At 49.1% G+C, this 19,576-nt stretch overlaps 1 protein-coding gene across 1 annotated transcript; it reads left to right on the top strand.

Moving 5' to 3' along the window:
- The first annotated feature begins 357 nt into the window (after positions 1-357).
- MEFV (MEFV innate immunity regulator, pyrin) lies at positions 358-18,088 on the top strand. The gene is made up of 10 exons (XM_063699967.1): positions 358-836; positions 2,354-2,986; positions 7,355-7,704; positions 8,131-8,226; positions 9,883-10,113; positions 10,581-10,603; positions 12,578-12,693; positions 12,880-12,912; positions 13,274-13,306; positions 13,472-18,088. The coding sequence occupies exons 1-10, from the start codon at positions 560-562 to the stop codon at positions 14,023-14,025; spliced, it is 2,346 nt and encodes a 781-aa protein (XP_063556037.1). The 5' UTR covers positions 358-559; the 3' UTR covers positions 14,026-18,088.
- The last annotated feature ends 1,488 nt before the right edge of the window (positions 18,089-19,576 follow it).

Genomic DNA, 19,576 nt, shown 5'->3' with positions numbered 1-19,576 from the left:
TGGCCTCACTTGCCTTCTTGGGCCAGGAAAGGCAAAGCTCACAGGACTGTATTCAGTGCCCACCCCTTCCCCTGTCATGTGCCATTGGCTCTGGAAGGTCCGTGAAACCCCGAGTCTGGAGGAGAACAGTTGACCAGTAGGGCGGGCCTTCAGCATAGTCCTCTGTTCCCACTCACCCGCTCTGCCAGCCCCAGATCCTGGCAGGAAGGAAGATTGGAGGGGGTGTCTGGAATCCAATCCCAGACCTTCCCTTGCAGACTTGCCCATCTGTCTGTGGTCTAGTGTGGAGGCGAGGTCCAGGGTTTGGGAGGGGTGTGGGGACACATGTCTGCCAAGGCCTGGAGCCCTCCCAGCTGGAAAATCCTCTGAACCTGTAAGAAGAGAACACAGCCGGCATGGACACACCCTTACCCTTAGTCTCAGTTCCCACCAAGACACAGAGCATTTCCTGCGCCTTTTCCGCTATTTCACAACCTGCCTTTTCTTGCTCACCAACGACACAGGCTTCTTTTCCTGCCAGAAGCCAGACAGCTGGCTCCAGCCTCTCCTGCTCAGCACCATGGCTAAGACCCCTAGTGACCATCTGCTGTCCACCCTGGAGGAGCTGGTGCCCTATGACTTCGAGAAGTTCAAGTTCAAGCTGCAGAACACCAGTGTGGAGAAGGAGCACTCCAGGATCCCCCGGAGCCAGATCCAGAGAGCCAGGCCGGTGAAGATGGCCACCCTGCTGGTCACCTACTACGGGGAAGAGTACGCCGTGCAGCTGACCCTGCAGGTCCTGCGGGCCATCAACCAGCGCCTGCTGGCCGAGGAGCTCCACAGGGCAGCCATTCAGGGTAAGCGGGCCCAGGCCTCCTCCTCATCCAGCGCTGAGTGCTGGCTGCTTTGTGGGAAAGGGGACCAGGAGCTCAGAGCAGCTCACTCTGACTTGGGGGTTGGGAGTCTCAGGTCTACCAAAATCCAGATGACTTTAGTTCAGGAACGTCCCTTCCTTCACTCTGGCCTTTGGAACTGGGTTAGCAAACTTCCTTAAGGCTCCTAATGGGTTTTTTAAGAAGCAGGTCAGGGTCAGGAAAGGCAGGAGCTGGAACACCTGTTCTTTGAGACTTCTTCACTACATTTATGATTAATACTCACGTCAGACAAACATCTCTAGGTTAGCAAAAAGGGATTGCTATGCAATCATATGAACGGGGTTGGTATAGAATCTTCTCAGTGCTGTTCACCATGTTGGCCAGGCTGGTCTCGAACTCCTGACCTCAAGTGATCCTCCCGCCTCAGCCTCCCAAAGTGCTGGGATTTCAGACATAGGCCACCGTGCCCGGCTTATTTTTATTTTTAAAACGTATAATCTGGGTTTTGCTGACCTGTGTAAGATCTTATTTGAAACAGTTGTCCTGCTTAAAACGTTTGAAAAGTACTATTTGAGAAATATAGGCTAGGCATGGTGGCTCACACTTATAAATAATCTCAGCACTTTGGGAGGCTAAGGTGGGTGGATTGCTAGAGCTCAGGAGTTTGAGACCAGCCTGGGCAACATGGTGAAACCCTGTCTCTACCAAAAATACAAAAAAAAATGAGCTAGGCATGGTAGCACACACCTGTATTTTCAGCTACTGAAAAAACAGAAAACAGGCTGAGGTGAGAGGATTGCTTGAGCCTGGGAGGCAGAGGTTGCAGTGAGCTGAGATCACATCAGGGCAACAGAGCAAGATCCTGTCTCAAAAAATAAAATAAGAGAGAGAGAAATATATAGCAACATCAAGCATGTTCTTACTGAATGGTAATTGACTGCCATTGTCTAGGAAGTCCTGAACTTTTGTTTTTGAGATGGAGTCTTGCTCTGTCACTCAAGCTGGAGTGCAGTGGCCCGATCTCAGCTCACTGCAACCTCCACATCCCGGGCTCAAGCGATTCTCATGCCTCAGGCTCCCGAGTAGCTGGGACTACAGGTGCACACCACCGCGTCTGGCTAAGTTTCTTATTTTTAGTAGGAATGGGGTTTTGCCATGTTGGCCAGGCTGGTCTCGAACTCCTGACCTCAAATGATCCTCCCACCTTGGCCTCCGGAGAAGCTGGGATTACAGGCATGCACCACCACGCTCAGCTTATTTTTGTATGTTTAGTAGAGACGGGGTTTCACCCTGTTGGTCTTGAACTCCTGATCTCAGGTGATCCTCCTGCCTCGGCCTCCCAGAGTGCCGGGAATACAGGCATGAGCCACAGCGCCCGGCCCGTTGTTTTCCTCAATTTCTAAACTTTAATATCCAAGGGGATTCTCTCTCCTCTCCCCTGAATCTTGGGCCCTAAACGTGGGACAGCTTCATCATTTTGCATCTGGTTGTCCTTCCAGAATATTCCACACAAGAAAACGGCACAGACGATTCCGCAGCGTCCAGCTCCCTGGGGGAGAACAAGCCCAGGAGCCTGAAGACTCCAGACCACCCCGAGGGGAAGGAGGGGAACGGCCCTCGGCCGTACGGGGGCGGGGCTGCCAGCCTGCGGTGCAGCCAGCCCGAGGCCGGGAGGGGGCTGTCGAGGAAGCTCCTGAGCAAACGCAGAGAGAAGGCCTCGGAGGGCCTGGACGCGCAGGGCAAGCCTCGGACCCGGAGCCCGGCCCTGCCCGGCGGGAGAAGCCCCGGCCCCTGCAGGGCGCCAGAGAGGGACCAGGCCGAGGTCCGGCTGCGCAGAAACGCCAGCTCCGCGGGGAGGCTGCAGGGGATGGCGGGGGGCGCCCCGGGGCGGAAGGAGTGCAGGCCCTTCGAAGTGTATCTGCCCTCGGGAAAGATGCGGCCTAGAAGCCTTGAGGTCACCATTTCTACAGGGGAGAAGGCGCCCGCAAATCCAGAAATTCTCCTGACTCTAGAGGAAACGACAGCTGCGAATCTGGACTCGGCAACAGAACCCCGGGCAAGGCCCACTCCGGATGGAGGGGCATCTGCGGACCTGAAGGAAGGCCCTGGGAATCCAGAACATTCGGTCACCGGTAAATTGTGTTCTTTCCTACCTTATATCGGTTGCAGAGAAAGAATGGCTGGCCGGGCATGATAGCTCATGCCTGTAATCCCAGCGCTTTGGGAGGCCAGGGCGGGAGGATTGCTGGAGGCCAAGACTTTGAGACCAGCCTGGTGAATGTAGTGAGACCCCCGCCATCTCTATAAACAAAATTAAAAAAATAAAAACCCAAAGGTTGGGCGGGGCGTGGTAGCTCTCGCCTGTAATCCCAGAGCTTTGAGAGGCCTGCACGGGAGGATCTCTTGACCCCAGGAGTTCCATACTAGCCTAGGCGACACAGTGAGACCCCATCTCTACAAAATACAATAGTGGCACGCGCCTGTAGTCCCAGCTGCTCGGGTTCACTTGAGCAGGCGGAGTTCCAGGCTACAGTGAGCTGAGATCATGCCACTGCACACCAGTCTGAGCAACGTAGCCAGACTCCACTTCTACAAAACTAAAAAAAAAATTAGCTGGGTATGGTGGCACACGCCTGTAATTCTAGCCACTCAGGAAGCTGAGGCAGGAGGATTGCTTGAGCCAGGGAGTTCCAGGCTGCAGTGAGCTGAGGTTGTGCCACTGCACTCCGGCCTGGGCAACACAGCAAGACCCTGTCTCTTAAGCATTTTGGGGGGGAAAAAAAAAGAAAGAAAGAATGTCCAATTGAAAAAGGCAATCAGGTGTTATCAGTGGCCAAAGGATGGAGAAGGGGAGCTCACCTCTGCAGGCGTCTGCTTGCCAGGGATGGGAGGCAGGGGGATTTTAGAGTCCGGGGAGGGGAAGGGAGATAGGTAAGCAGGCCCAGGGCAGGGTTCCATACATGCAGGCGCTGTCCCTACATTGCATGGACACAAAACCCTGGCCATGTTCTTTTAGGGGAGGGACCTATATAACACATTGTTATATTATAACAATGTGTAAATGATCTAAAGGTAACTGGAAGTCACCTGTTCCAGTTTGCACTGGTTTTGCTCTGATCTTAACTTCCTCTGGTTTTTGGCAAGGGATCAGGAGGCTCCAGGCCATCTGGATTTTTTTAAGCAGCTGTCCCTATAGGTAAAGAGACTAAAGAAAAACTGTAAAAGAAAAATGCCACCAGTTTAGAGGGGACCGAGGCTGTCCAGGTGACAATTCCATGCTCGTGGTGGGGGCAGCATTCAGAAACACACTTTCCTTTTTTTTTTTTTTTTTTTTTTTTTGAGACAGAGTCTCAGTCTGTCTCCCATGCTGGAGTGCAGTAGTGTGAGCACAGCTTACTGCAGCCTCAACCTCCTAGGGTCAAGCGATCCTCCCACCTCAGCCTTCCAAGTAGCTGAGACTATAGGTGCTCACCACCACACCTGGTTAATTTTTTTTTTTTTTTTTTGTATTTTTTGTAGTGACAAGGACTGTCTATGTTGCCCAGGCTGGTTTTGAACTCTTGGGCTCAAGCGATCCCCCTGCCTTAGCTTCTAAAAGTGCTAGGATTTCAGGTGTGAGCCACTACACCCAGCCTGTGGAACACACTTTCCAATGCATTGTTGGCTGGAGAGGAGAAATCACAGCACTCAAGGAGGAGAAATAGAATTGGGGGTCCAGGCCGGGTGCGGTGGCTCATACCTGTAATCCCAGCACTTTGGGAGGCCAATGGGGGCGGATCACCTGAGGTGAGGAGTTCGAGACCAGCCTGCCAACATGGTGAAACTCCATCTCTACTAAAAATACTAAATTTGCTGGGCGTGGTGGCGGGTGTCCATAATCCCAGCTACTCAGGAGGCTGAGGCAGGAGAATTGCTTGAACCAAGGAGGCAGAGGTTGCAGTGAGCCAAGATCATGCCACTGCACTCTAGCCTGGGCGACAAGAGCAAAACTCTGTCTCAAAAAAAAAAAAAAAAAAAGAATTGGGAGTCCAGGGACCCCTGAGACCTGGGAGGGGAAAGGATGTGGTATGCTGCATGAGTCTTCAAATCCAGAAGTCCCTGGGTCTTCCAGTGAGAAAGGACCCTGGGATCTAGAAAACCTAGCATCCTTAGGAATAGTGACCTGAAAAGTACTAAAGTATTTCCCCCCTAATTTTCTTTTATCCCTACTGTATTTTTTAATTTTTTTTTTTTTTAGATATGGGGTCTCGCTATGTTGCCCAGGTTGGTCTCGAACTCCTGATCTCAAACAATCCTCCCATCTTTGCCTCCGAAACTGCTGGGATTACAGGTGTGCACCGCTGCACCAGGTCCCCACTGTATTTATATCATTGGGATTCCTGGGTGTCTGCCAGGGCCGCTTCGTTCATCTGATGCAGGCTTAGACCCTGAAAAATGCATATATGCACAGCTTCACAAATGTCACATCAAATTTCAGGTAGTTCTTGGACACTCTGAAGTCCATCTTTAGAATCCAAGGGGTTTGTGGACACCAGGTAGAAAATCTGGGGAAGATTGGTTAAAAATACTCCCTCTCACAATAACCTCACAGCAATGCATCATCATGGGGTTGAGATTCTACCATTTGCCTTTCTCTCAGCAGAAAGGAAAGCCTATTGGCTAAAGCCCTAACTATCTACTGCTGAGGTAGTCATTAAAATTATGTTTGGTTGTGAATAATTGAAACACCCAAATAACAGTAACCTCAACAGAAAAGAAGTTTGTGCCTCCTTCACATAAATGATACACAGGCGGTCCCAGGCAGATCCGTGGGCCAGGACCCTGGGGTCCTGCTGTTGCTCTGTCCCACCAAGTTTGTCCTCAAGCTTCTGCTCTCAGAAGGTGACGTCCTCAGGCCAGGCAGCAAGATGGAGGAGCAGGGGGGAATAGTATCCCTCGGGAAAGCTCTAGAAGTTTCTAGAAGCTGCTTGTGACACCTCCATTTACATCCCTTTGGTCATATTATTGTCAAATAGCCACACCTAACTGCAAAGGAGGCTGAGAAATGCAGGGCATTTGGGGGCCAATGGGAGGCAGGGAAACGGAAACGTGGACAATTAATTCTATCACTAGAGAAGGAGGGAGAATAATTTCTGGTGGCTACTAGCAGTCTTATTTACAGATGAGCTGTGAATTTCTGGGACACTGTGAGGTGGGAGGAGGTAGCAGGGGCTAAAGGATTGAGTGTGTTTCTATTTCTTTTTTTTTTTTTTTTTTTGAGATGGAGTCTCTCTTGGTTACCCAGACTGGAGTGCAGTGGGGCAATCTCAGCTCACTGCAAACTCCGCCTCCCGGGTTCAAGCAATTCTCCTGCCTCAGCCTCCCGAGTAGCTGGGATTACAGGTGCCCACCACCACGTCTGGCTAATTTTTGTATTTCTAGTAGAGACGGGGTTTCACCATCTTGGCCAGGCTGGTCTTGAACTCCTGACCTCATGATCCACCCGCCTCGGCCTCCCAAAGTGCTGGGATTACAGGCGTGAGCCACTGCGCTCGGCCTTGTGTTTCTATTTCTTCTTGTATCTCGTGGCATGTCTGATTATGAAGTTGCAATTAGAGTCTTGGAGTAGAGCTATTCATAACTGTTACGTCTTCATGATGAGTTCCACTCTTTAGCCCTATAATGCCCCCCTTCTTTGCTTTTTCTTTTAAGATGGCATCTTACTCTGTTGCCCAGGCTGGAGTGCTGTGGTGCAGCATCAACCTCCTAGGTTCAAGCAATCCTCCTGTCTCAGCCTCCCACGTAGCTGGGATTAGAGGTGTGCACCACCACACCTGGCTAATTTTTAAATTTTTTTTAGAGGTGGGCTCTTGCCATGTTGCCCAGGCTGGTCTCAAACTCCTGAGCTTAAGCAGTCCTCCCACCTTGGCCTCCCAAAGCACTGGGATTATAGGCATGAGCCACCACCCAGCCCCTTCTTTGCTTTCATTTAATGGTTATTGAACTCATATGTGAGCAGTGGTCTATTTATTCCTTCATTCAATACTCATTTTCCAAATGCTTGCATTTGCCAGGTACTCTGCTAGGGGCTGGGATCCAGCTAGGAGCGAGGTACACAAGTCACCATCCCCTGGGAGCCTCCACTCACGTTATGGGCAGCCAGGGATGGGTTCAAGTGGCAAAGGAACACTGGTCAGAATGTCTCTTTCCTCGGCATCACCTGCTAGATCTATGTCTGTGCAGGAGGAACAGCACAAGGCCATGGGTCTTTCTTTAGGATAAATGCCCAAGAATTCCAAGTCTCAGGAATGTCTGAGGTCTGGCCCTTAGCTCTCAGGCCCAGTGGCCTGTTTGCTGCCTCACTGGATGGAAGTTGGGGGAGGACAAGCTAGGAAGTGGGCAGAGTCTAACTGAGAACTCGCACATCTCAGGCAAGGGCTGTCGCCGCTGTGCTTTGTGATACCTCTGTGTAAGCAACTTGGGTTTGCCGTTCAGGGGATTTTTCCACTGCATGTCCCCAGGAAGGCCACCAGACACGGCTGCGAGTCCCCATTGCCACGCCCAGGAAGGAGACCCAGTTGGCGGTACCTGTGAGCATGATTCCTGCAGCTGCCCCGAGGCAGTTTCTGGGCACCCCCAGGCCTCAGGCAGCCGCTCACCTGGCTGCCCCCGGTGCCAGGACTCCCATGAAAGGAAGAGCCCGGGAAGCCTAAGCCCCCAGCCCCTGCCTCAGTGTAAGCGCCACATGAAGCAGGTCCAGCTGCTCTTCTGCGAGGATCACGATGAGCCCATCTGCCTCATCTGCAGTCTGAGTCAGGAGCACCAAGGCCACCGGGTGCGCCCCATTGAGGAGGTCGCCCTGGAACACAAGGTAGGCACTCCCTGCCTGTGGGCTCTTCTCTGCCAGGCACTTGGACACACTGGGCCTCACTTCATTTTCCCAACAACTCTGGGATGTTGGTGCATGAACCAGCATTCTTGGGCTGGAAATGGCAAGAACACAATATAAACCAGTCCAGCAAAGAGGGGAGTTACAGGTTTATGTTGCTCAGAGATCCAGGGGGAGCTGGCTTCAGGTATGGCTGAATCCAGAGGCTCAAAGGAAGTGCCTCTCAGCTCTGCTGCCTTTGGCAATGCAGCCATTCCTCCCTCCTCTTTTCTGAGCACCCCTCCGCATGTCACTGGCAGCAGCACCCTCAGCCTTGCTACCAGAAGGAGATGTTCTCCTCCAGAGTTGGCACCAGCTAAAGATGGCAGGAGCCAAATTCAAGCTTTTCAACAAGTGCTGTTTTTCCAGAAGAAAATTCAGAAGCAGCTGGAGCATCTGAAGAAGCTGAGAAAATCAGGGGAGGAGCAGCGATCCTATGGGGAGGAGAAGGCAGTGAGCTTTCTGGTAAGGCCAGAGGTGGCTGATGGCCCATCCGTCCCTGGGAGGAGGGTGGGAAGAGTGAGCAGGGGTCCCTGAGATTCTGCTGTGGTTCACAGGGCAGCAGGGATGGCCACCTCCTCTCAGGGGACAGAGGGTAACCAGCAGCCAAGGGTGAGCTCATCCCTGTAGAGGGAGACCACCCCCAGCAGGCAGGGGTCACCTCTGAGGATCCTGTCATGCTTTCTCATACTCACCAGAAGATGGTAGAGAGTAACCTATGCCCGTGACTATTGCAGAAAGATGGGATTGAGGAAAAGGGAGGAGAACGCCACTTTTTTTTTTTGTGACGGAGTCTCGCTCTGTCACCCAGGTTGTAGTGCAGTGGTGTGATCTTGGCTCACTGCAGCCTCTGCCTCCCGGGTTCAAGCGATTATCCTGCCTCAGCCTCCTGAGTAGCTGGGATTATAGGTGAGTGCCACCATGCCCAGCTAATTTTTGTATTTTTAGTAGAGATGGGGTTTCACCGTGTTGGTCAGGCTGTTCTCGAACTCCTGAACTCGTGATCCGCCCGCCTTGGCCTCCCAAAGTACTGGGATTACAGATGTGAGCCACTGCACCCGGCCAAGAACACTTTTAACTTCAAAATTTACTCTCTGTTTTTTTATTTTGTTTCCAAGATGGAGTCTCGCTCTGTCACCCAGGCTGGAGTACAGTGGCACGATCTTGGCTTGCTCCAACCTCCACCTCCCAGGTTCAGGCAATTCTCCTGCCTCAGCCTCCTTAGTGGCTGGAATTACAGGCGCCCGCCACCGCGCCTGGCTAATTTTTGTATTTTTAGTAGAGACGGGATTTCACCGTGTTGGCCAGGCTGGTCTCAAACTCCTGACCTCAGGTGATCCACCTGCCTCGGCCTCCCAAAGTGCTGGGATTACAGGTGTGAGCCATCGTGCCTGGGCTGGTTTTTTTGTTTTTTAGGGTTGGTTTTTTTTTTTTGAGATGGAATCTCACTCCATCGTCCAGGCTGGGGTGCAGTGGTGCAATCTTGGCTCACTGCAAACCTTCGCCTCCCCAGTTTAAGCAATTCTCCTGCCTCAGCCTCCCGAGTTGCTGGGACTATAGGCACATGCCACCACTCCTGGCTAATTTTTGTATTTTTAGTAAAGACAGAGTTTCCCCATGTTGGCCAGGCTGGTCTCGAACTCCTGATCTCAAGTGATCTGCCCAACTCAGCCTCCCAAAGTGCTGGGATTACAGACATGAGCCAATGCGCCCAGCCCAAATTTCCCCATTTTATAAAAAAACATTTATATTGGATTAGGGACCCACCCAACCCCAGTAGGACCACACCTTAACTAATTACGTCTGCAAGAACTCTGTCTCCAAATAAGATCACATGCTGAGTACTGGGGGTTAGGGCTTCAACATGTAAATTTTGGAAGGGACACAGTTAAACCTTAACACCAGGTTTAAGGACATTTTCCCAGAGCTAGCCCCAGCCATGCTCAGTCTTTTCTGGAAGGCTCCAGACAATATCGCCTCCTGCTCTGGAATCTAGGCCTTGAAGAGGCAGCATAAGCCCACCTCTTATCCACCTCCAGGAGGTGGGCTTCTGGGGGTTCCTGGACATACACGTCCACCCACAGCACAGACCCCCATACCTCCCTGTCCTCTGCTCCCCAGAAACAAACTGAAGCGCTGAAGCAGCGGGTGCAGAGGAAGCTGGAGCAGGTGTACTACTTCCTGGAGCAGCAAGAGCATTTCTTTGTGGCCTCACTGGAGGACGTGGGCCAGATGGTTGGGCAGATCAGGAAGGCTTATGACACCCGCGTATCCCAGGACATCGCCCTGCTCGACGCGCTGATTGGGGAACTGGAGGCCAAGGAATGCCAGTCAGAATGGGAACTTCTGCAGGTGGGTGTGCCTGGGCCCGGCTTTCTTTGGTCCCCTGTGCCTATCAGGATGCCTCAGGCTCCCAGCTCTGCCATCAGCTGTGCTGGAACAAGTGGGTGAAGCCCCTAAGGCCTAGGATAGGACTTGGTCTTGGTGACCCACAGTGCCTCTTGTGGCCAGACCCCTTTGATGAGGTCTCTCAGGAGCCCAGGGTGGCCTGGTATCCAGGGGATCCCTGCCATTTCCCAGAAGGGATCAGCAGGGCTTGAGGGCCGTTCCATTGCAGGCCTCGCCACCTGGGATGCCTGAATTCCCGTGGTTAGAATTAGAATTAAGAAAGGTGCTCCACTTCCACTGACACCCTAGGGCAGGGAGCCCTGGTAAGTGCAGCGGGGAGCTAAAAGTCCAGGAGCCCAGAAGTAGAGGCCAGGAATCAGCCCAGCCACTAGGAGCCTGGTAACTGACAGTTTCCTTCTTTTCTCTCCTAGGACATTGGAGATATCTTGCACAGGTACAGCGAGGTCCTGTGGTGTACCCTGGGGTGTCTTGCAGAAAGCATTTGGGGGAGACAGTCCCAGAAGGGACCTGGGAGGGAGATGTTCCCAACCCCGGGGTCTGTGATTCCAGACTCCTCCTTTTGTCTGCAGCTTCCCAAAGCCTCTCTGGATTTGGTAGGGAGAAGGGCATCTGGTCAGCAGGGAGGCTGACCAGGTGTGGAGCTGCAGACTGGGAAGGGTGAATTCAGCCCATCCTGCTGAAACAAGATGGAGGCTCCCTAAGAAACCTTCCGAGTGCATTGTGTCCCGTGCAGTTCATCTGATGAAAACTGCCCTTTCAGGCCTACTAGTGGCCTTGGGAAGCTTGTTTGGAGTGGAGCTGGGCTAAGCCCAGCAGGAAGGGGAGGGAAGTGTCCTCCCTCCCCTTAGCAGGAAGTCCTTCCTTTCTTAGCAGGAAGAGGCTAAGCCTTAAAATCACCTGGGAGCTTTACAAAATCCCGGTGTCCTTTTGTGTCTGGCTTCTTCACTTGGCATAATGTCTTCAGGCTTCATCCATGTTGTAATGTGTATCAGAATTTATTTTCTTTTTATGGCTGAATCGTAGTCCAGTGTGTGTTCATACATTTGGCTTATCCATTCATGGATATTGGGACTTTTTCTAACTTTTGGTTTGTGAATAATGTTGCTATGAACAAGTGTGTACAAATATCTGCTTGAGACCCTGCTTTCAGTTATTTTGGGTACCTACCCAGAAGTGGAACTGCGGGACCATGTGGTTATCCTGTGTTTAATTTTTTTTGAGGAACCACCATCCTAATTCTCACAGGGGCTGCATCGCTTCACATTCCCACCAGCAGCGCACAGGGGCTCCAGTTTCTCCACATCTTTGCCATCACTTATTTTCTTCTGTTTCACTCTCTCTCTCTCTCTCTCTTGTTTTGAAGACAGCGTCTTGCTCTGTCATCCAGGCTGGAGTGCAGTGGCGCGATCTTGGCTCACTACAACCTCTGCCTCCCAGGTTCAAGGGATTCTCCCACCTCAGCCTCCCTAGTAGCTGGGACTACAGGAGTGTGCCACCATGCCCAGCTAATTTTTTTGGTAGAGACAGGGTTTCACCATATTAGCCAGGCTGGTCTCAAACTCCTGACCTCAAGTGATCCACCCGCCTTGGCCTCCCAAAGCGCTGGGATTACAGGCGTGAGCCACCGTGCCCAGCCATTTCTCTTTCCTTCCTTCCCTCCCTCCCTCCCTTCCTTCCTTTCTTCCTTCCTTCCTTTCTTTTCTTCTTGAGACAAGGTCTCACTCCCATCACTAAGGCTGGAGAGCAGTGGCACAGTCACGGCTCACTGCAGGCTCAACTTCCTGGGCTCAGGTGATTCTCCTACCTCAGCATCCTGAGTAGCTGGGACTACAGGCATGTTATACCACTTCCGGCTACTTTTTTGTATTTTTAATAGAGACAGGGTTTCGCCATGTTGCCCAAGCTGGACTTGAACTCCTGGGCTCAAGCAATCCCACTGCCCCGGCTTCCCGAAGTGCTAGGATTACAGGCATGAGCCACCATACCTGGTCTATTTTTTTCTGTTGTTGCTGTTTTTATAATAGCCATTCTAATGGATGTGAAGGGATATTTTGTTGTGTGTGTTTTTTTTTCATTTATTATCTTTTTATTTCAATAGAAAGAAAGGGGTGTATAATCAATTTGACATAGATAATTCTAGTAGATAATATCAATGTCATTTTAAGTCCATTCTGAAAACTCCTTGTGGTTTTGATATCCATGTCTTTAAAGCACCCCAGTACATGACAGTCTGTGGCCAAAGTTGAGGACCAGCACTTAGACCTCTGAATCCAGGGAAGACTTTTCTTTGTGTAGCTCAGGCTGAGCTAGGTGTGCCCTGTGGAGAATGTAGTTCATTTCCAGCTCACGGGAACTTGGGCCACCCCCTCGCTCCGGCCTTCTCTGGTCAACAGTCTTTTGTCTCTAGGGCTAAGACAGTGCCTGTCCCTGAACACTGGACCACTCCTCAAGAGATAAAACAAAAGATCCAACTCCTCCACCAGAAGTCAGAGTTTGTGGAGAAGAGCACAAAGTACTTCTCAGGTAGATGGGCTTGGGAGAAGATTGGAGATGCATGCTCACTTCCTCCCTAAGATCCACATAGCCCAGAGCCCCTCACTTCCCTCCTCTTCCCCTGGTCTTGCTGACCTGCCTTCAACCTCTCCTCCATCTGTCCCTGGCTGAGGGACCTAACTCCAGCTTCTCTCTGCTCTCTTTCCCACATTTTAGAAACCCTGCGTTCAGAAATGGAAATGTTCAATGGTGAGTCCAGCGGTAATGGTGTGTGCTGGCCTGGGGTTGTTGCAGTGTTCCCTTGTGCTGTTGACTTGAGGGGCCCTATTTAGAAGACAAAAAAAAAAACCAAACACGTGGAGCAAAGGCAGGAGAAAGGTCATGGCAGGCCCCCCAGGCTCTGTGCATAACTCATTGGCTGAGCTGACTCATTAGACCACAGTCCCCAACATGGCCTGGGTTCCTGGGAAGAATGGGATTATACCCAACATAGCATGCAGGGCCCTAAGCAGGGGGTTCCTTGTCTTTCCTTGTTGTCAGGACAGTGCAGTTTAGCCCCTCTTAATGCTAATGCTCAGGACTTTTTTCCCTATCTGATTTTTCTCCGTAGTTCCAGAGCTGATTGGCGCTCAGGCACATGCTGGTAAGTGCCCAGATCAAGGCAAGTGGCCCTGGCCTGCTGGATCCCTGTGCTCTCCCCCACCACGTTCCAGAAGAACTACCCTGTCCCTGTTTCCTGCAGGTGGGGAGAACCCTGTAGGGATGTTGCCCATGGACCCCTACCTAGGTATTCACATTTTCTTTGTAGTTAATGTGATTCTGGATGCAGAAACCGCTTACCCCAACCTCATTTTCTCTGATGATCTGAAGAGTGTTAGACTTGGAAACAAGTGGGAGAGGCTGCCTGATGGCCCGCAAAGATTTGACAGCTGTATCATTGTTCTGGGCTCTCCAAGCTTCCTCTCCGGCCGCCGTTACTGGGAGGTGGAGGTCGGAGACAAGACAGCATGGATCCTGGGAGCCTGCAAGACGTCCATAAGCAGGAAAGGGAACATGACTCTGTCGCCAGAGAATGGCTACTGGGTGGTGATAATGATGAAGGAAAATGAGTACCAGGCGTCCAGCGTTCCCCCGACCCGCCTGCTAATAAAGGAGCCTCCCAAGCGTGTGGGCATCTTTGTGGACTACAGAGTTGGAAGCATCTCCTTTTACAACGTGACAGCCAGATCCCACATCTATACATTCGCCAGCTGCTCTTTCTCTGGGCCCCTTCAACCTATCTTCAGCCCTGGGACACGTGATGGAGGGAAGAACACAGCTCCTCTGACTATCTGTCCAGTGGGCGGTCAGGGGCCTGACTGAATGCCCAACACTGCATCTCTCTTCCTGCTTCTGGCCTTGTATCTTGCATTCACACACTCAATAGTCACGGAATGCCGACTAGGTGCTAGCTGCTATGGGAAATGCAAAAATAACAAAATAGTTACTGTGCCCACGGAGCCTACCCGATTATAGCAGAGGTAAGTTAGGAACGAACATGTTAGTCAATCCGGGTGAAGACGTACTGATGACACACCATGGATTTCAGAGGAGGAAGTACGGGGTCGTTGCATAATCCGCCCCTGGTGAGTGGCACTCTCAGGTGCTCCTGAACAGAAGATTTGGCCCTCATTTTCCCTCAGAACCCCATGGCAAGGATATATGTCCCCTTGTTCTCTCTGCTTCTGTCTTGAGGATATGGGAAGCCTAGAGAAACGCAAGCAGACTGGATTGGGATAGAAGTATTTGTGTACCTGGATTAATGAACTATGATTTTTTTTTTTTTTTGAGACGGAATCTTGCTCTGTGGCCCAGGCTGGAGTGCAGTGGCACGATCTCAGCTCACTGCAACCTCCACCTCCCAGGTTCAAGCGATTCTCCTGCCTCAGCCTCCTGAGCAGCTGGGATTACAGGTGCATGCCACCACACCAGGCTGGTTTTCTTGTATTTTTAGTAGAGACGGGGGTTTCACCACGTTAGCCAGGCTGGTCTCGAACTCCTGACCTCAGGTGATCCACCCGCCTCAGCCTCCCAAAGTGCTGGGATTACAGGCATGAGCCACCGTGCCTGGCATATGATTCTTTTTTTTTTTTTTTTTGAGACAAAGTTTTGCTCTTGTCGCCCAGGCTGGAGTGCAGTGGCGCAATCTTGGCTCACTGCAACCTCCGCCTCCCAGGTTCAAGAGATTCTCCTGCCTCAGCCTCCGAAGTAGCTGGGATTACAGGCGCCCGCCACCATGCCCGGCTAATTTTTTGCATTTTTAGTAGACATGAGGTTTCATCATGTTGGCCAGGCTGGTCTCAAACTCCTGACCTCAGGTGATCCACCCACCTCAGCCTCCCAAAGTGCAGGGATTACAGGCATGAGCCACCATGCCTAGCCATGATTCTTAAGAGAATTGACTGGGCCTCATGAATAAAAAAATTAGAAAATCTGGTCATTTGCATTTGTCACTCAATCACTGTGGAATCCCATTTCCCGACTGCATTTCATGAAGCAGATGGGACTACTGTATGGAAAAACATTTGGCATGTATTCCAAGTGTCAGATTATTCTGTCTTGGTTTGTATGGGAAAATCTGCGGGTTGTAGAATATTAGGTTCTACTTCACACACATCCCGTGCATTTGTCCTTCATTTAAAGAGATGTAAAGGGGCCGGGCATGGTGACTCACATCTGTAATCTCAGCATTTTGGGAGGCAAAGGTGGGTGGATCGCCTGAGCCCAGGGATTGAGACCAGCTGGGCAATGTGGTGAAAACCCGTCTCTACAAAAAATACAAAAATTAGCCATAGGGACGGGGGTGGGAGGATGGCTTGAGCGCAGGAGATCGAGGCTGCAGCAGTGAACTGAGACTGCACTACGGCAATCCAGCCTGGGCAACAGAGTGAGTCCCTGTCTCCAAAAAGTGGATGTAAGAAGAAAAAAATCAAATGAAGATTAAATTCCAAACTCCTATGCCAACTCCTCTGTCTTCACTACTAGAGTGCAGATTGGAGTCAGATACTCCATGGCTATGATGAGAGCAGGTAAACTTGCTGGGCTTTCCTCCATGAGTTTTATTCTATAAGAGTAATCCACATCCCAGGACAGTTCACATGACCTACGGCTTAGCTGTTCCCTGCGGTGGGTCATGTCTTATTCCCGATTCTCCCTTGTTATAAGCTTTTCATGAATATCTTTGTGTATATTTTCCATCACCTCACCATATACATATTTTTTCTCCTGTGTTATTCCTAAAATGGTTCCTGAATGCGAAATATCTGATAATGCTTCCTACGGGTTGCCATACGATCCTTTGCAAAGATTTTTAAAATATTTCATGCCCAAAGCAATGACTGCCATTTAAAATTTTTTTGCTGATTTAATAGGGATGTAATGAGGCCTTACTTCTGTTTTATTTCATTACCTGTTAATGAGGCTGTGAATTTTTCCATGTGAATTTCTGCTTTTTGCTTCATTCTATGGAAATTGTACAGTTCCTTTGAATACTTGCTATTTGGAATCTACATATTGAACTTCGTGTTTTGCTGTACTTCTTCATACATGTTTTAGGCTGGGTGCAGTGGCTCACGCCTGCAATCCCAACACTTTGGGAGCCAGAGGTGGGCAGATCGCTTGCATCCAGGGTTCGAGACCAGCCTGGGCAACATGGCAAAACCTCGTCTCTACCAAAAAATACAAAAATTAGCCAGGCATGGTGGTGAGCACCTGTAGTCCCAGCTGCTCCGGAAGCTGAGGCAGGAGAATTGCTTGAGCCTTTGAGGCAGAGGCTGCAGTAAGCCGAGATTGTGCCACTGCACTCCAACCTCGGCAACAGAACAAGACCCTGTCTCAAAAAATAAAAAAATTAAAAAAGGAAAACAAAAACAAATGTTTTAGGTAGTACACATTTGAATCTGTCTGATGAAATTTCTCTGCCTAGTGGTTATTTTATGGAGCTCTAAATCCATACCATAAAATGCATCCTTTTAAAGTGGAAAATTCAGTGTTTCTTAGTATATGCATTGTGTGTATAAATATCACCACTAATACCAGAACATTTTATCATATGTATTAGCAGTCACTCCCCATTCTCCCCCATTCCCCAGAGCATGTAAACCACTAAGCTACTTTCTGTCTCTATGGATTTGCCTCTTCTGGACATATGATGTTAAGTGGAATCATACAATATGTGAGTTTTTTGTTACTGACTTCTTTTGCTTAGTATGTTTTCATGGTCCATCCACGTTGTAGCATGTGTCAGTACTTTCATCCTGTTTTATCACTGAATAATCCATTATATGATTACATGTATATATCACTTCTTGTTCATCCACTGATCACTTAGGGGACATTGGGTTGTTTCCACTTTTAGGCTAGTGTGAACACGTTATTGTGTGAACACACATTTCCATTTCTCTTGAGTTTATACCTTGAAATTGAACTGCTTGTTCACATGGTAACTGTGTTAAGAAACTGCCAGCCGGGTGCGGTGGCTCACGCCTGTAATCCCAGCACTTTGGGAGGCCGAGGCAGGCGGATCACAAGGTCAGGAGATCGAGACCATCCTGGCTAACACGGTGAAACCCCGTTTCTACTAAGAATACAAAAAAATTAGCCAGGCGTGGTGGTGGGCGCCTGTAGTTCCAGCTACTGAGGAGGCTGAGGCAGGAGAATGGCATGAATCCAGGAGGCGGAGCTTGCAGTGAGCCGAGATGGTGCCACTGCACTCCAGCCTGGGTGACAGAGCAAGACTCCATCTCAAAAAAAAAAAAAAAAAGAAACTGCCAAACTGTTTTCCAAAGTAGCTGGACCATTTTAGGTCCTTTCCAAAGTAGGTGGACCACCAGCAATATAGGAGGGTTTCATTTTCTCCACATCCTCACCAATAACATTTTTATGGTATTTTTTATTATAGTAATTCTAGTGTGTGTGAAGTGGTATCTCATTATAGTTTTGATTTGCATTCAAGATCTTTTAAATAGGAAATTCTTGCTTCACTTAGTTTTACTCCTAGATGATCAGATACTAAATTAACTCACCTTTCAAATAGTTGTTTTTTTCAACTACAAAAGGAACACTCGTTATTTGAAAATGTATGGATTTATAAAACATAAAAAGTGACAAATTCCTTCTAATCCTACTCCTTAGAGACAACCAATATTAACTCTCTTTCCCTCCCCCCTGGCCAACATTTCTAGAAAGCAACTGTTAACTCTTGTTATTGTATATTCCTCCAGTTAAAAAAAAAAAAAGCATAGGCTGGGGGCGGTGGCTCACACCTGTAATCCCAACACTTTGGGAGGCCAAGGCGGGCAGATCACGAGGTCAAGAGATCGAGACCATCCTGGCCAACATGGTGAAACCCCCATCTCTACTAAAAATACAGAAATTAGCTGGGTGTGGTGGCGGGCGCCTGTAGTCCCAGCTACTCAGGAGGCTGAGGCAGAAGAATTGCTTGAACCTGGGAGATGGAGGTTGCAGTGAGCTGAGACCACACCACTGCACTCCAACCTGGGCAACAGAGCAAGACTCCATCTCAAAAAAAAAAAAGCCTAATATTTTATTTTTAAAACGACTTATTATACATACTGCTTTATAACTTGCCTTTTCACTTAAATTATCTCTTTTCATTGGTTCCGTTGGCTTCCACTGTATAAACATATCATGATGTAACCTTTTTTTTTTTTTTTTTTGGAGATGGAGTCTCCTTCTGTCACCCAAGCTGGAGTGCAGTGGCACAATCTTGGCTCACTGCAACCTCCAACTCCCTGGTTCAAGCTATTCTCCTGCCTCAGCCTCCGAAGTAGCTGGGATTACAGGCGTGTACCTCTACACCCAACTAATTTTTGTATTTTTAGTAGAGACGGGGTTTCACCGTGTTGGCCAGGATAGTCTTGATCTTCTGACCTCATGATCCACCCGCCTCGGCCTCCCAAAGTGCTGGGATTACAGGCGTGAGTTTTTCTTTAAAATGAGTTGAGAATTGACCATTACAAAGTTTATGAACAGTTTACTTCTTAAAATAGGAAGTGCCATATTGCCCTCTTAAATAATTGTATTAATTTGCTTTTAGAATACTGAATATTATTTTTGTAATTATTTTAAATTTCATTTCTTTAATTGTATGTGACAATAGCCATCTTTTCATGTTAAAAGGCATTTATAGAGATACATATTGTGTTTACACCCTTTATGGTATCATTTCAAATCCATTTATGTCATTTATTTTATGGATTAGATTCTAAAAACAGGATTCCATCAAATTGTTTTAAAAAATATTTTTCGTTCTTTTTTTTCCATCAAATTGTTTTAAAAAATCTTTATCGTTCTTTTTTTTTCCATCAAATTGTTTTAAAAAATCTTTATCGTTCTTTTTTCTTTTTTTTTCCGCCCCCACAAGATGGAGTCTTGCTCTGTCACCCAGGCTGGAGTGCAGTGGCATGATCTCAGCTCACTGCAACCTCTGCCTCCCAGGTTCAAATGATTCTCCTGTCTCAGCCTCCTGAGTAGCTGGGATTATAGGCATGCATCACCACGCCCGGCTAATTTTGTATTTTTTAGTAGAGACAGGTTTCACTATGTTAGGCTGCTCTCGAACTCCTGACCTCAGATGATCTGCCCACCTCAGCCTCCAAAAGTGCTGGGATGAGCCACCATGCCCGGCCTATTGTTCTATTTTTTTTTAAGGTTTTATTATTTTTAGTTACCAAATTGACGTGCTCATTAAATGAAGTGACACAATAAAAAAAAGTGTAATCTCCTCCTTTTCTCCATTTCCATTCCCTCCCTATGAGTAACCATTTTATTTTTATTTTATGTATTTATTTAGAGACAGAGTCTTACTACTCTGTCGCCCAGGCTGGTGTGCCTGTCACTCAGGCTGGAGTGC

Source organism: Gorilla gorilla, chromosome 18, assembly GCF_029281585.2.
Source record: "Gorilla gorilla gorilla isolate KB3781 chromosome 18, NHGRI_mGorGor1-v2.1_pri, whole genome shotgun sequence".
Taxonomy (NCBI): Eukaryota; Metazoa; Chordata; class Mammalia; order Primates; family Hominidae; genus Gorilla; species Gorilla gorilla.
This window is presented reverse-complemented; position numbering and strand designations above follow the sequence as displayed.